The sequence below is a fragment of the Mobula hypostoma genome, chromosome 25 (assembly GCF_963921235.1).
Source record: "Mobula hypostoma chromosome 25, sMobHyp1.1, whole genome shotgun sequence".
Taxonomy (NCBI): domain Eukaryota; kingdom Metazoa; phylum Chordata; class Chondrichthyes; order Myliobatiformes; family Myliobatidae; genus Mobula; species Mobula hypostoma.
Window position 1 is genome coordinate 6,509,186 of NC_086121.1, and position 15,227 is coordinate 6,524,412.

At 41.6% G+C, this 15,227-nt stretch overlaps 1 protein-coding gene across 5 annotated transcripts in view; it reads right to left on the bottom strand.

Moving 5' to 3' along the window:
• The window catches only part of rerea (arginine-glutamic acid dipeptide (RE) repeats a), a 659,533-nt gene that overhangs the window by 224,682 nt on the left and 419,624 nt on the right, over positions 1 to 15,227 (bottom strand). For all 5 annotated transcript variants that reach the window (XM_063033173.1, XM_063033174.1, XM_063033176.1 and 2 more), the window contains one exon: positions 12,322 to 12,370. In XM_063033173.1, the coding sequence (XP_062889243.1) occupies positions 12,322 to 12,370 (49 nt within the window). The remainder of the gene's footprint in view (positions 1 to 12,321; positions 12,371 to 15,227) is intronic.

A 15,227-nucleotide genomic window follows, 5' to 3' on the forward strand; every position in this document is an offset into this window, starting at 1 on the left:
TCCCCCATTTCATGTACATCTGCTTTCACTCCATCCTCCCGCCACCCCACTAGGAATAGGGTTCCCCTGGTCCTCACCTACCACCCCACCAGCCTCCGGGTCCAACATATTATTCTCCGTAACTTCCGCCACCTCCAACGGTATCCCACCACTAAGCACATCTTTCCCTCCCCGCCTCTCTCTGCATTCTGCAGGGATCGCTCCCTACGCAACTCCCTTGTCCATTCATCCCCCCCATCCCTCCCCACTGATCTCCCTCCTGTCACTTATCCGTGTAAGCGGAACAAGTGCTACACATGCCCTTACACTTCCTCCCTTACCACCATTCAGGGCCTCAAACAGTCCTTCCAGGTGAGGCAACACTTCACCTGTGAGTCGACTGGGGTGATATACTGCGTCCGGTGCTCCCGATGTGGCCTTTTATATATTGGCGAGACCCAACGCAGACTGGGAGACCGCTTTGCTGAACATCTACGCTCCGTCCGCCAGAGAAAGCAGGATCTCCCAGTGGCCACACATTTTAATTCCACATCCCATTCCCATTCTGACATGTCTATCCACAGCCTCCTCTACTGTAAAGATGAAGCCACACTCAGGTTGGAGGAACAACACCTTATATTCCATCTGGGTAGCCTCCAACCTGATGGCATGAACATGGACTTCTCTAATTTCCGCTAAGGCACCACCTCCCCCTCGTACCCCATCTGTTACTCATTTTTATGCACACATTCTTTCTCTCACTCTCCTTTTTCTCTCTCTGTCCCTCTGAATATACCTCTTGCCCATCCTCTGGGTCCCCCCCCCCCGTCTTTCTTTCCGGACCTCCTGTCCCATGATCCTCTCATATCCCTTTTGCCAATCACCTGTCCAGCTCTTGGCTCCATCCCTCCCCCTCCTGTCTTCTCCTATCATTTTGGATCTCCCCCTCCCCCTCCAACTTTCAAATCCCTTACTCACTCTTCCTTCAGTTAGTCCTGACGAAGGGTCTCGGCCTGAAACGTCGACTGCACCTCTTCCTAGAGATGCTGCCTGGGCTGCTGCGTTCACCAGCAACTTTGATGTGTGTTGAGTGTATTGGACTTTTCTTTTGCAATCACAAGCGCCTGTTAGACATTGGGAATGTAAAATTCTGCAAGTTCAGTTCACTGATTTACCGGGGGAGCTGCATGGCCTGAGCTGCAGCAAGGACAAGAACTCATGCCTTGAGCTTGTCTGTTGCAGCAGTCCGGGAGGGGAGATGCCAGAGGTGGTGTGGTGTGGTGCAGCTTCCATGCAGTGTCTATGTCTTGTGAAAGGTCAGTGGCCTTGAAACAATTCTGATCTCCATTAATACAACCCAACCCTCTGCTGTTATGTCAACACAACTGAGATCAGCTAACTTAGCTCACAGCAGCATTCCAACTGCATCCTCCTAGTTCCTCCAGTTTGTATCAGTTTCCTCACCAATCATGTCATTACAGAGCTTCAAAGAGTGATAACCTCGGTTTTTGTTTTATTTACCTTTTCTTGCAACCATTTTGTTTTATAACAAGCATTCAATGCAACTTTAAATGACTTCCATGATACCAATTCGATAGAATTCTTCTCAGCATGGTTTCTAGATGCAGTGGTTAAATAAGACAATCAATAATGCCTCAGGCAATATGAAAATGGTGAGTGTAGAGTCTCCCAGAGTGCAGAGCAAATATGAGCAACCTGTCAGAAAATATAACTCAGCACAACTTGCTAAAAACAAATTTGGGGAACACAAGAGGCTACAGTATTGTTGTGGATGTACTGAACAGACTGGATTGCATGTTCTGCTAATGGACCTGACTTCAGGAAGTAGCATATGGTCTAGTGACTGCCGTGACCAGCTTGTTATTTATAGTTGTGTAACTCTACTTGGTAGTAAACACATGACGGCTCAGAGAAGGATCAGAATGATTGAGAGTTAGTGCAAATCAAAAGAAATGACTTCTTAATTGCATTGATGTAACAGGTTGCTCCAGCAACAACCGAATCGTTTATGTTTCTAGCCAATAGAATAGGTGAAGTCAAATTAGTCAATGTGTTGTATATGGAATTTGAAGCCTTCAAGGTGAGAGGTTATTATGAAAACTCAGAACCCACAGTATTGTCGATGTTAAGCTGTTGTAGACTTGCCCATTGGTTAACTGACAGAAAATGAAGACTAGGAATAAGTGCTGTATTTTCAGGTTGAAATGGTGCATTTTGTTTTTGCACTGTGTTGCTTCTTCTTCCCTAGCACATTATCAATCTCTTCAAAGTGAACCAGTTTTCAAAAGAATGTTAAAACCCAGACTTTCACTCTGGTTATGCACTGTATATGTATGTTAATTCCTGCAAAGAAACATAATTATCACCTTCAAAAGCAAGAGGAAATCTGCAGATGTTGGAAATCCGCAGATGCTGGAAATCCAAGCAACATACATACAAAATGTTGGAGGAACTCAGTAGACCAGGCAGCATCTATGGAAAAGAGTATAGTTGACCATTTGGCCTGAAACGTCAACTGCACTCTTTTCTATTGATGCTACCATAATTATCACCTTACTTTAACTGTCCCCTCTCCTGTCATCAATATTAGCTTTGCACAATATATTTACTGTGACCTATGTTACACTAAAGAATCTAGAACAAGAAGAACACAGAATCTGTACAGTACAAATATTGCAGGTAGACAAGTATGTGTGCATGTGTAGTAATTACTTGTTTAAAATATTCAACCAGTCTTAACAAATCTGTCAAAATGGTATGACGTAAAAATCATTAACGCGCTGATGGATATTGGAAGTAGGTACACTAATTGACAAATCTCAAATTGGTCTACTGGGACAGAGGAAGCTGCAGTTCTTACAAAATCAGTAAAGATGTTTACCATTTCTGGTTCAATCTTCCTCAGGGATCTCAATATAGTCCACACTGTGAAGCCCTCTCTAGAATACATAGCTTTGTTATAAGTAATGAGTTTGTTTTCCCCCATTTTATTCTCCTTGTAAACTTTATCCCAATTTTCAAAAGAGTTAACTCTTTACTGAATTACCTGTATCGAAAAGCAAATCAAGTTTTGAGTTCTGCCAATAAATCTGAGCAGACTGTAAAGGACACTTCGACCCTGTGCGTATTTTAAGATCTATTCAAATTCATGTGTATTTGACTATTCCATTTGTAATTGCTGTCCCACTGAGTTCAACCATCTCAATAAACAATGGATTGTACATGCACGCAGTTTATCATAACATACAAATATTAACATTCCAAGAGAAGATGAGGGGCTCAAATTTTATTTACTTACAACTGCTTTGATTCTTTCCCTTTTTAAATACTTATCTGATTTACACGCATAATATGACATCATCTCGGTCTCAACTGATTTATGTAAAACAGTCCCAACTTCTAATAATTCCCACAGGAGAAAGGTTTCTAAATTCTCCTTTTATTCCAAGCTTTCACGCTGAATGTTTTGATGTACTATAGCTCACAATTCCAGTTTTCCATTTCAATACCTTTAATAAATCCCATTTATCTTTTAAGATCCACATACTTGCACCCCAAATCTCACTCGGCCTGATATGTTAATTAAATTTAGGAGAAAGGATGAAGGACTTCACAAACAGACTCAATGTTTAGGTAACTGCTCCTTCCCCACCACCATCAGATTTCTGAATGAACAATGAATCCCTGAATACTACCCACTATTTATTCTTTATTTTTGTTCTCTTTTTGAACTACTTATTTAATGTATATTTTGTATACTTCTTCCTGCAATTTATTTTTATTATTATTATTTTGAATTGCAATTACAATATACTGCTGCCACAAAACAACACATTTCACAATATATGCCAGTGATATTAAATCTGATTCTGATTCTGAAAAATAGCTTTGGCCTTCAACAGGTCAAGTATTTTAACCACTGAATTATTTCTACATTTTCTTTTGCAGGAGACAACCATATTTTTGCAAAAGAATTGCATCTAAACCAAAAAGTCCTTTTAGAAAATATTGTTAAGACATAGACCAGCCATATAAATGCAGTGCGTTAACACCTTAAAACAGTTTATGACTGTTACAACTAGTATTTTAACAAATATCTCTGTCATCACAAATAAAGATCACTGTGTTTCACCAAAGGGGTCAAATAACATGTCTACCTACCGTATTCGTCATACTTTGCGAGCGATTTCAATCTTCACATACAAACAGGACCGCCATCAGACATAGTGATGATGGTTGGGAAGATAGCATGAATTTTGCTAAAGTAATCTCCTTAAAATATCTCCATTCTTGAGATGCCTGACTAGTTGCACATTTTTCTCCCTCAGACCAATAAACAAAAAATATTTCTGTTTTTATCTGACACCAAGAAAGATCTCAAGTGACAAGGTGAGCAATGTAAGGTTGTTAATGTACTGAAGGTCTACCCTTCTTCCTGACACAATGCTACAGAAAGTTAAAAAAATATTTTACTCTAATTATCCATTATTTGTAATTTTTCCTGGAGGAATTAATAACTGACACTGGGGATTTTCTTTATCTAGTTTATGCATGGCAAAAAAAACCTCAGGGGTGTCTGCTACAGTCTGTGTAAACAAGGGCTCCATGGTATCTATGGGAATTCTTAAACCTGACTGGTTTGAAAGCAATTGTTGTATAACATGGAGAAGCAAGCTATTGTTCTGAGAAAGTCAACCTAGAGAATAACTCTGCCATTTATTGCAGACTTTTGATGCTGTTTATTGGAAAAATATGATTAAATCTTTCGATATAAATAGTAACTATGCAGGGAAGGGAGAGGTAATCTAGAAAATTGGGGAATTATAATATTCTTGCGATCTTTTCAATACTGAGTTGTATGTAGTCTCTTATCAAATGTTCCTACAATTCAAAACAAACAAGATAAAGCTTTAGCTGACAGCTTGGCAAAAGCACTATGTGCCTGCTCATGTGAATACTACTATATCTGTGCTAATCTAGAAGTATCCACGCGTAACATATGAGGAGCATTTGATTGTTTTGGGCTTGTACTCACTGGAGTTTAAAAGAATGAGAGAGGATCTCATTAAAACCTATTCAATATTGAAAGGCCTAGATAGAGTGGTTGTGGAGATGATTTTTCCAATAGTGGGTGGGGGCAGGGAGTGGAATGGAATCTAGGACCAGAGGGCACAATTTCAGAATAGAAGAACGTCCCTCCAGAACAGAGATGAAGAGGAAATTTCTTTGCAACACACATCGAAGTTGCTGGTGAACGCAGCAGGCCAGGCAGCATCTATAGGAAGAGGTACAGTCGATGTTTCGGGCTGAGACCCTTCATCAGGACTAACTGAAAGAAGAGCTAGTAAGAGATTTGAAAGTGGGAGGGGGTGGGGAAGATCCAAAATGATAGGAGAAGACGGGAGGGGGAGGGATGGAGCCAAGAGCTGGACAGGTGATTGGCAAAAGGGATATGAGAGGATCATGGGACAGGAGGCCTCGGGAGAAAGAAATGGGGGAGGGGGGGAAACCCCAGAGGATGGACAAGGGGTATAGTGAGAGGGACAGAGGAAGAAAAAGGAGAGAGTGAAAAAGAATGTGTGTATATAAATAAATAACAGATGGGGTACGAGGGGGAGGTGGGGCATTAGCGGAAGTTTGAGAAGTCAATGTTCATGCCATCAGGTTGGAGGCTACCCAGACGGAATATAAGGTGTTGTTCCTCCAACCTGAGTGTGGCTTCATCTTTACAGTAGAGGAGGCCGTGGATAGGCATACCAGAATGGGAATGGGGCGTGGAATTAAAATGTGTGGCCACTGGGAGATCCTGCTGTCTCTGGTGGACAGAGAAATTTCTTTAGCCAGACGGTGGTGAATCTGCGGAGTTCACTGCCACAGACAGCTGTTGAGGCTAAATCATTAGCTATATTTAAAGCAGTAGTTGATAGGTTCTTGATTAGTAAGGGTGTCAAAGGCTAAGGGGAGACACGGTGAAGGCAGGAGAATGGGATTAAGAGGAAAAATAAATCAGCCATGATTAAATGGCAGAACAGGCTTGATGGACTGAATGGCCTAATTCTGCTTCAATGCCTTATGGTCACATGGTCTTATATTAAAAAGTCCGCAGAACTAAGCACTAACTACTAAGCAGCTTTCTTTGACCAAAATGGAGTGAACATATTTTCCTTATTGACAAATATACCAAACCCTGTGCTTTTTAAACACAGAGATTCAAGGATAACTGCAATGGGCTAAGACCCCAAGAGACTCACAGGTAAAGTGTTGCCTCACCTGGAAGCTGGCACTTATCCTTGCAATCAACACTGCCCTCAACTGCATCTCTTCCATTTCACACACGTCTGCTCTCACCTCATTCTCCCGTCACACTAGCAGGCATAGGGTTCCTCTTGTCCTCACCTACCACCCCACCAGCCTCCATGTCCGGCACATATTTCTTCAGAACTTCCGCCATCACCAACGAGATCCCACCACCCCACTGATCTCTCTCCTGGTAGTTATCCTTGCAAACAGAACAATTACACCTGTCCCTACACCTCCTCCCTCACTACCATTCAACACCCCAAAGAGTCTACCATTCAACACCCCAAAGAGGTGAGGTGACACTTCACCTGTGAGTCTGTAGGGATCATATACTGTGTCCAGTGCTCCCATGTGGCCTCTATATATCAGTGAGACCTGATGTAGATTGGGAGACTGCTTCGCCGAGCACCTACGCTCCATCCCAGTGACCACCCATTTTAATTCCACTTCACATTCCTATTCCGATATGTCGATCCGTGGTCTCCTCTACTGTCGCAATGAGGCCACACTCAGGTTGGAGCAACAACACCTTATATTCTGTCTGGGTAGCCTCCAACCTGACTGCATGAACATCGATTTCTCAAACTTCTGGAATGCCCCCAGTTCACCATTCCCTAACCCCTTTTCCCTCTTTCACCTTATCTCCTTGCCTGCCCACTGCCTCCCTCGAGTGCTCCCCCGCCCCCTTCTTTCTTCCATGGCCTTCTGTCCTCTCCTATTAGATTCCCCCTTCTCCAGCCCTGAAACTCTTTCACCAATCAACTTCCCAGCTCTTTACTTCACCCCTCCCCCTCCCAGTTTCACCTATCACCTTGTCCTTCTCCCTCCCCTACTCCCACCTTCTAACTCTGTGACTCATCTTTTTTTCTCCAGTCCTGCTGAAGGGTCTTGGCCCGAAACATCAACTGTATTCTTTCCCATAGATGCTGCCTGGTCTGTTGGGTTCCTCCAACATTTTGCGTGTGTCGTATTTTGCAGTTTGTCCTTTATTCCATATTGGTTGTTTGTCTTTGTGTAGTTTTTCATTGGTTCTATTAATATTTCTTTGTACTTACTATGAATGCCTGCAATGAAATGAATCTCAGGGTAGTATATGGTGACAGATCTGCACTTTGATAATAAATTTCCTTAGAACTTTGTAATGGATATAATAATTCCCTTGATTCTGGAGAGGTTCCAGTTGGCAGGAAAATCATTAAAGTAACATCCTTAAAGAATTCTGCATCCTGCGTGATTCTGCCAGATTTGATCAATGTCAGAAATGTAATGCCACTATTCAACAAAAGAGACAGAAAGGAAGAAACTACGGGTCATTTAACTACATATTTGACTTTTGGAAAATGCTAAAATCCATTATTAAGTGAAAAGAGAGTCAGTATAAATGGCAATCACAACTCTACTCCTGTACAAAATAAAACCAGTTGATCCCTGTTCTTATATGCTCAGTGATAGAGCATTCCCCTGGATAAAGAGTTAGTTTCTCACCCTGAGTGGCCTACTCCTTATTCTGAGCTGGTTACTGCTGGTTCTAGATAGCCCTGCCAATGAGTATCTAGAACCAAGAGTGACAGGCTCAGAATAAACCTCACACCTATCTGTCACGTCCTGTGGCCTTTCATTCTTCTAAATTTCAGCTGGAATTGGACCCAAATTCTTAACTTCTTGTTTCACATACCCACCATTCTACAAATTATTCTGGCTAACTTTTATTGCACTTGTACCCATGCAAGTGACCAGACTATATGTTACTCAATGGCCACTTTATTAGGTACACCTGCACAAGCTGCTCACTAATGCAAATATTTCATCAGCCAGTCATGTGGCAGAAGCAACATCAGAATGGGGAAGAAATGTGATCAAAGCGACTTTCTGACCATGGAATGATTGTTGGTGCCAGACAGGGTAGTTTGAGTATCTTAGAAACTGCTGATCTCCTGGGATTTTTATGCACAACAGAATCTAGAGAGAACAGATAATGGTGCAAAAAAACAAAAAGCATTCAGCAAGCAGCAGCAGTTCTTTGGGTGAAAATTCCTTGTTAACGAGAGAGGTCAGAGGAGAATGGTCAGACTAGTTTAAGCTGACAGGAGAGCAATAGTAGCTCAAATAACCATGTTTTACAACAGTGGTGTTCAAAAAGGCCCTGAAGCAGATGGGCTACAGCAGCAGAAGACCACGCTGGGTTCTACTCCTGTATCTAGTAAAGTGGTCACTGAATGTACATTCCAATATAATGGGGAGGAATTTGTTTCTATTTTTAAAAGTCTTTCTGCATTGAAGGTCAACATGCTGTTTGCTTTTCTAAATGTTTGCTTCACCTGTTACGTTAACTTTTGAGCATTTCATGGACAAGGCCACTTGGGGCATTCTGAACACCAACACATTTCAATCTCTCACCACTGGAAATATACTCAGCTGTTCTTCTCTTTCTATCACAGTGGATAACCTTACATATTTCTACATTATATTCCATCTAATGACAGTTTGCCAGCCATTTAACCTGCAGAGATATTGCTGAAGCCCTTCTCCCAGCCCCCACTGCACCCAGCTTGTTGCTAATATCAAACCTGCATATATTTCCCATTATCCATCTCATTGATATCAACTGTGAATAACTGGGGTTTTGGCACAGATCTCTGCAACAGCCAACTAGTCACAATCTACCACCTGAAAATGCACCATTTATTCCTAGTCTGTTTTCTGTGCATAAACCAATCCTCAATCTCGTCTTCAATTTCTCATCTAAGCTCACACATGCCACCTTATCGAAGGCCTTCAAAGTACCCACATACCATATTGATTGATTTAGCTCTCGATAGCTCTGTTGGCTAAAAATGCGAAAGTGACAACAGATTCAATAATAAATTATTTGTTCATTTATTTGTGCTAAGTTTATCTTATGCATTGTGTGTGAGTTACCATTGTGCACTTTGGTCTGGAGGATCATTGACTTGTTTGGTGGTATATCTGTATACAGTTAAATAATAAACTTCAACTTGAACAAGTATTAAGCAACATACATGAAACACTGGAGGAACTCAGCAGGTCAGCAGTGCAATGTGGCCACTGAGTGTAGTGTACCGTCTGGTCACTTGCAAAGCCTGCTCTGACCTGGTGAGTTCCAGTGTTCTGTGTGTTGCTTTAGATTTCCTGCATCTGCAGACTTTCTCATGTTTGTGTTCAACAAATATTATTTCCTTTTCATAAATCCTTATTAACTCTGCCCAATCCCTCTTCAATATTCTGAATATACGTTTATTATTGGCAGCAAAGTCCAGTAAAGGAATAAATGGTAAGGTAAGTCAAAGACGATATATTAAAACTGGAGGTACAGATCTTCTTTCTTAAAATCAATCACTTCCTCATTAGGAAGTAAACTATCTGGAAGTGAACCCTCAAGAAATCCAACACTAACAATAACATTAGATTAAATATGAAGATCACTAACTTACACTGTTATAACATTAAATATTATACTGTCTTACATAAACATGCACCTTGCACTTTATGTCAACTTGTCAATCTTTAGACCCTGCCACTCAGGGATGTGAACTAATATTATTTTGTGACCGTACGTGCTGGATTGTAACTATATGCACTGTATGTGACTATATGTACTGTATTTTGCACCTTGGCCCCAGAGGAACGATCTTTCGCTTAACTATATATATGTGTATGGTTGAATGACAATAAACTTAAACTTGAACTTGAATTTAAGAAACCAAAAGTCAAGGTAATGGATGGATGACCTCTCAGCTCCTGAGAAGGTTGCTGAACCTGAAGTGAATTCCAGCAGACAGTTCCTGGTCATACTTTATGAATAGGCAGCACAATTGATTTCCTTGTTATTAAAGTTACATCAAGATTCAAGTTTATTTGTCACATGCACACTAAAACATACAGTCAAATAATATCATTTGCTTTAACAACTGACACACCCGAGGTTGTGCTATGGACAGCCCACATGTGTCACCACACATTCTGGCGCCAACACACATCAGCAAGCCTTTGACAGTAATATGAAGCAGAGAAGTTCCCATCTTATCTAAACATATGCTATAAACAATTAATTGAGCAGTTTATATGGGTAAAGCAAACACACAACTAGAACAAGGGATAAAAAAACATTGGTACTGAATGCTGTTGAACCAACAAATTTGAGCTTTCAATTACTTAAGTGGTATAATGCTTTGAACATTTTCGATGGCCATTACTATTCTTTATAAGGCCATAAGACATAGGAGCCAGGAGCAGAGTAAGGCCACTCAGTCCATCGAGTCTGGTCTGCCATTCCATCATGGCTGATCAATTTCCCTCTAACCTTGGGGTTCACATACACGTCAGTTAATGATAGCGGTCCATGGCATTAAAAAGGTTGGGATCCCCTGTTCTAACCATATACTCCTGCCTTCTTCCCATAATCTTTCAAGCCATGACTTACCAAGAATCTATCAAACTCCACCTTAAATACATTCAATGACCTGGTCACCATAGCTGCCTATTGCAATGAATTCCATAGATTCAACCTCCGGCTGAAGAAATTCCTCATCTTTGTTCTAAATGGACCTCCCTCTATTCTGAGATTGTGCCCTCTGGTCCTAGATTCTCCAACAATAGGTAACATCCTCTCCACATGCACTCGATCTAGACATTTTAACATTCGATAGGTTTCAATGAGATCCCCCCTGATTCTTTTAAATTTCAGCAAGTATGCCTCAGAACCATCAAACACTCCTCATACGATAAGCCTTTCATTCCCAGAATCATTTTCATGAACTGCCTGTGAACCCTCTCCATGTCAGCACATCCTTTCTTAGATAAGGGGCCCAAAACTACTCACAATTTTCCAAGTCCGGTTTGATAAATGTCTTATACAGAAACTTCTGCATTATATCCTTACTTTTATATTCCAGTCCTCTCAAATTGAATGCCAACATTGCATTCGCCTTTGTTTGGTATTTAAAAGCTTCCCAATCCTCTAACTTCTCACTAATTTTCACTCTATTATAGAACAGTACAGTATAGGAACAGGCCCTTCGGCCCACAATGTTATGTCCTCAACTTTTGCTTTCATGTTGGATTTGACTTTCTTTTATCACCCACTGTTGCCTCATCCTCCCTTTAAAATACTTCTTCATCTTTGTCAGCCACGAAAAGGAAGAAAAGTTAACCAAGTGCCACAATAGGCCATCTGGTTCAAGCCAAATTGATTTTTTTTAACAAGTTTGTAATGTGCAAAACATGGCCTTTCAGAATGCTTCAAAGTGGCATGCAACTAATACATCAAGTGAGCACATTGAAAGTGAGGGTAACTGAACATCAAACCAACTGTAATTAAAATGCGTTCACTTCTGGTTGCCTTATTATAGGAAGGATGTGGCAGCTTTAGAGAAGGTGCAGAGGAGATTCATCAGGATGCTGCCTGGATAGAGGGCACATTTTATCAGGATATGTTTTCTTTTTGGAGTGAAGATGGACAATCCAACAATAGGGCCCCATAAAATCAACATGGATGACAGATGATTTGATAGAAGTGTACAAGGTGATAAGAGGCACACATCAAGTGAATAGCAAGAGATGTTTATCCAGGGCAAAAATGGTTAATACAAGGGGGCACGATTTTAAGTTTACTGGAGTAAAGTATAATGAGGATGTCAGGGGTAAGTGTTTTATACTGATTGGTGGGTGCCTGAAACACCCTGCAAGGGGTGGTGGTAAAAGCAGATAAATTAGGGATATTTAAGAAACTCTTAGGCACATAGATGACTAGAAAATGGAAGGCTATGTGGAGGGTAGGGCTAGATTGATCTTAGAATAGGTTAAAGGGTCAGTACAACATTGTGAGCCAAAGTGCCCGTGCTGTGCTGTAATGTTCTATGTTTTAAAGTGAAACCTCGTATTTGTTCAAAGAACATAATGAATGTGCTATCTTCCTGCTTTTACAGATGTAGCTTTTTGAAAAGGTTAGTTACAGGCAGTAAAAGCAAAATAACAAGGCTTCATGACTTTGATCTTTCCTACCTGATGGCTGGGTCCCACACGGATTTCTCCCTGGGTGCTGTTCAGCCTTCTGTAAGAGACAATTATGGTGTGAAAAGCTGAAGTGACAATTACACACAGAGAAACAAACTTCATACTTCGTTTTATCTTTAATATGCTCCAAAATAATTCACATTTAGTTTCTGCACAAATAGTAGCAAAGTGAGCAGTTGATGTGTTTCTACTGTGTTGGCTGGGGTGGGAAGGTTGATCAAGACAATAGATTGATCCTCTCATCCATTAGCATTATACCTGTTAAGTTCTTGAACAAAAGTCATTATTTCATATGTTTAAGCAGAGAAGATAATGTTTTAACATTTCAGATTCAATTACTTATCATATGTACAATTCTGTGCAAAGTCTCAGACCCATTATGTATGACTAGGGCGCCCAAGACTTTTGCACAGTATCGTAGTGATGTTATGTACTGCACTGTACTGCTGCAGCAAAAAACAACAGATTTCATGACATAAATGAGTGATGATAAACCTGATGTGGGTCTCTATTGTGGACTAATAGTGGGAAGGGGTCGGGAGACGGGAATCACGGTTGGGAAGGGGGAAGGGAGAGGGGAGGGAGCAGGAAGCACCGGAGAGACATTCTGTAATGATCAATAAATCAATTGTTTGGAATCAAATGACCTTGCCTGGGTGTACCCACACCACCCCCACCCCGGTTCTCCTTCTCAATACCTGTCTCACACCACTCTTTGGCCCCTCCCAGCATCCTTCGCTCCCATCAGATTTACAAATTCGCTTTCCACTCCATATTGACAAATACAATACTCTGCTAAAGTCTTACACATCCCAGCTATATACATGTATCTAAGACTTTTGCACAGTACTGTACATCGAAACATACGATGAACTGCGTCATTATGTCAGCAACCAACATACCCAAAGGTGTACTGGAGCAGCTCGCAAGTGTCACCACACATTCCAGCACCCACAATGCTTGGCAGAACAAGCAACAATATAACAACAGTAAAACAAGCACTTTGTTCAAACTGGTTGCATCACCGTGTGGTATGAAGGGGCCATTGCCATTGCACAGGATCAGAAAAAACTGCAGAACATTGTAAACTCAGCCAGCTCCAGCATGGGCACTAGTCTTCCCAGCATCAAGGACACCTTCAAAAGGCAATGCCTCAAGAAGGTGGCATCCAATATTAAGAACCCCATCACCCAAGACATGTCCTCTTCTGACTTCTACCATCAAGGAGATGGTGCAGGAACAGCTTCTTCCCTCTGCCATCAGATTTCTGAATGGACAATCATCCCATGAATACTACCTCAATATTTTTGCTCTCTTATTTCACTACTTACTTCCTATATTTCTGATAGTAATTTATACTTTTTTTTATTAATTATTGCACTGTACTGTTGCTCCAAAACAACAAATTTCACAACATATGCCAGTGATATTAAACCCGATTCTGATTCCCTTTCCCTCCTCTCAACCACGCCCACATATAGTAAGAAGTCTTCCAACCCCAGGACATGGCTCCGGCCCTCCCACCTCCACCGAACTTGCAGAATTCTAGTCAACAGCGTCCAAGTTCCACGTTTGACATAACCACAGTCCCTCAGTATTAAGCCACATTTTGTCCTTGAGTGTTTCAGATGGAAAGCAGATTAACAGCGACCAAAGCTAAGCTGATACACAATCGCAAATAAACCTTGTGAAAACTGTTGGAAGTTCTATTTACACAGTAGCATTTCTAAAGGTTTGCCCCTATTTTCCTCAGAATAACTCCTGGAGATCTCTGTTTCAAGTCTATTTACAATATACCAAAGATGATCATTGGACAGATACTCGGTTTGATGTTGAAAGTAATCAGTTTCTCTTTCATAGAAAGTATTAGACAAATGCCTACAGCAATTTAAATTTTCCACATATATTTTATCAAAGTTTGCTTCAGAACATTTGAAGATATCTTACAGGATGGAGCAGACTTCTTTTTATATACTAATTAATTTCCTGCAAAACTGTTTATGGCAAGTCAGTAATCAAGTGCTACACCTGCCCCTACACCTTCTCCCTCACTACCATTCAGGGCCCCAAACAATCCTTCTAGGTGAGGCAACACTTCACATGCACGTCTGTTGGGGCTATATAGTGTGTCCGGTGCTCCTGGAGTGACCTCCTGTATATTGGTGAGACCCAATTTAGATTGGAAGACCGCTTCACCGAGCACCTACACTCCGTCTGCCAGAAAAAGAAAGATCTCCCAGTAGCCCACATCAAAGTTGCTGGTGAACGCAGCAGGCCAGGCAGCATCTCTAGGAAGAGGTACAGTCGACGTTTCAGGCTGAGACCCTTCCCAGTAGCCACCCACTTTAATTCCACTTCTCGACATGTCAGTCCATGGCTTCTACTGTTGCAATGAGGCCACACTCAGGTTGGAGAACCAACACCTTATATTCTGTCTGGGTAGCCTCCAACCTGATGGCACGAACATCAAATTCTCAAGCCTCCGGTAATGCGCCCCCACCCACCTTTTACCATTTCCTATTCCCTTTTCCCGCTCTTACCTATCTTCTTACCTGCCCATCATCTCACTCTGGTGCTCCTCCCCCTTTTCTTTCTTCTATGGAATTCTACCCTCTCCTATCAGATCTCCCCTTTTCCAGCCCTGTATCATTTCCACCAATCAGCTTCCCAGTTTTTATTTCACCTCTCCCCAACCTCCCCACCCCCCACCCCATTCTCGGTTTCCCGGAGTGAAGGAGTGTTTCTTCCTCCACTCCCCCCACCTTTTTACTCTGACTCCTCAGCTTTTTTTCTCCAGTCCTGATGAAGGGTTTCGGCCCAAAACATCATCTGTGCTCCTTTCCATATATGCTGCCTGGCCTACAGAGTTCCTTCAGCATTTTGTGTGTGTTGCG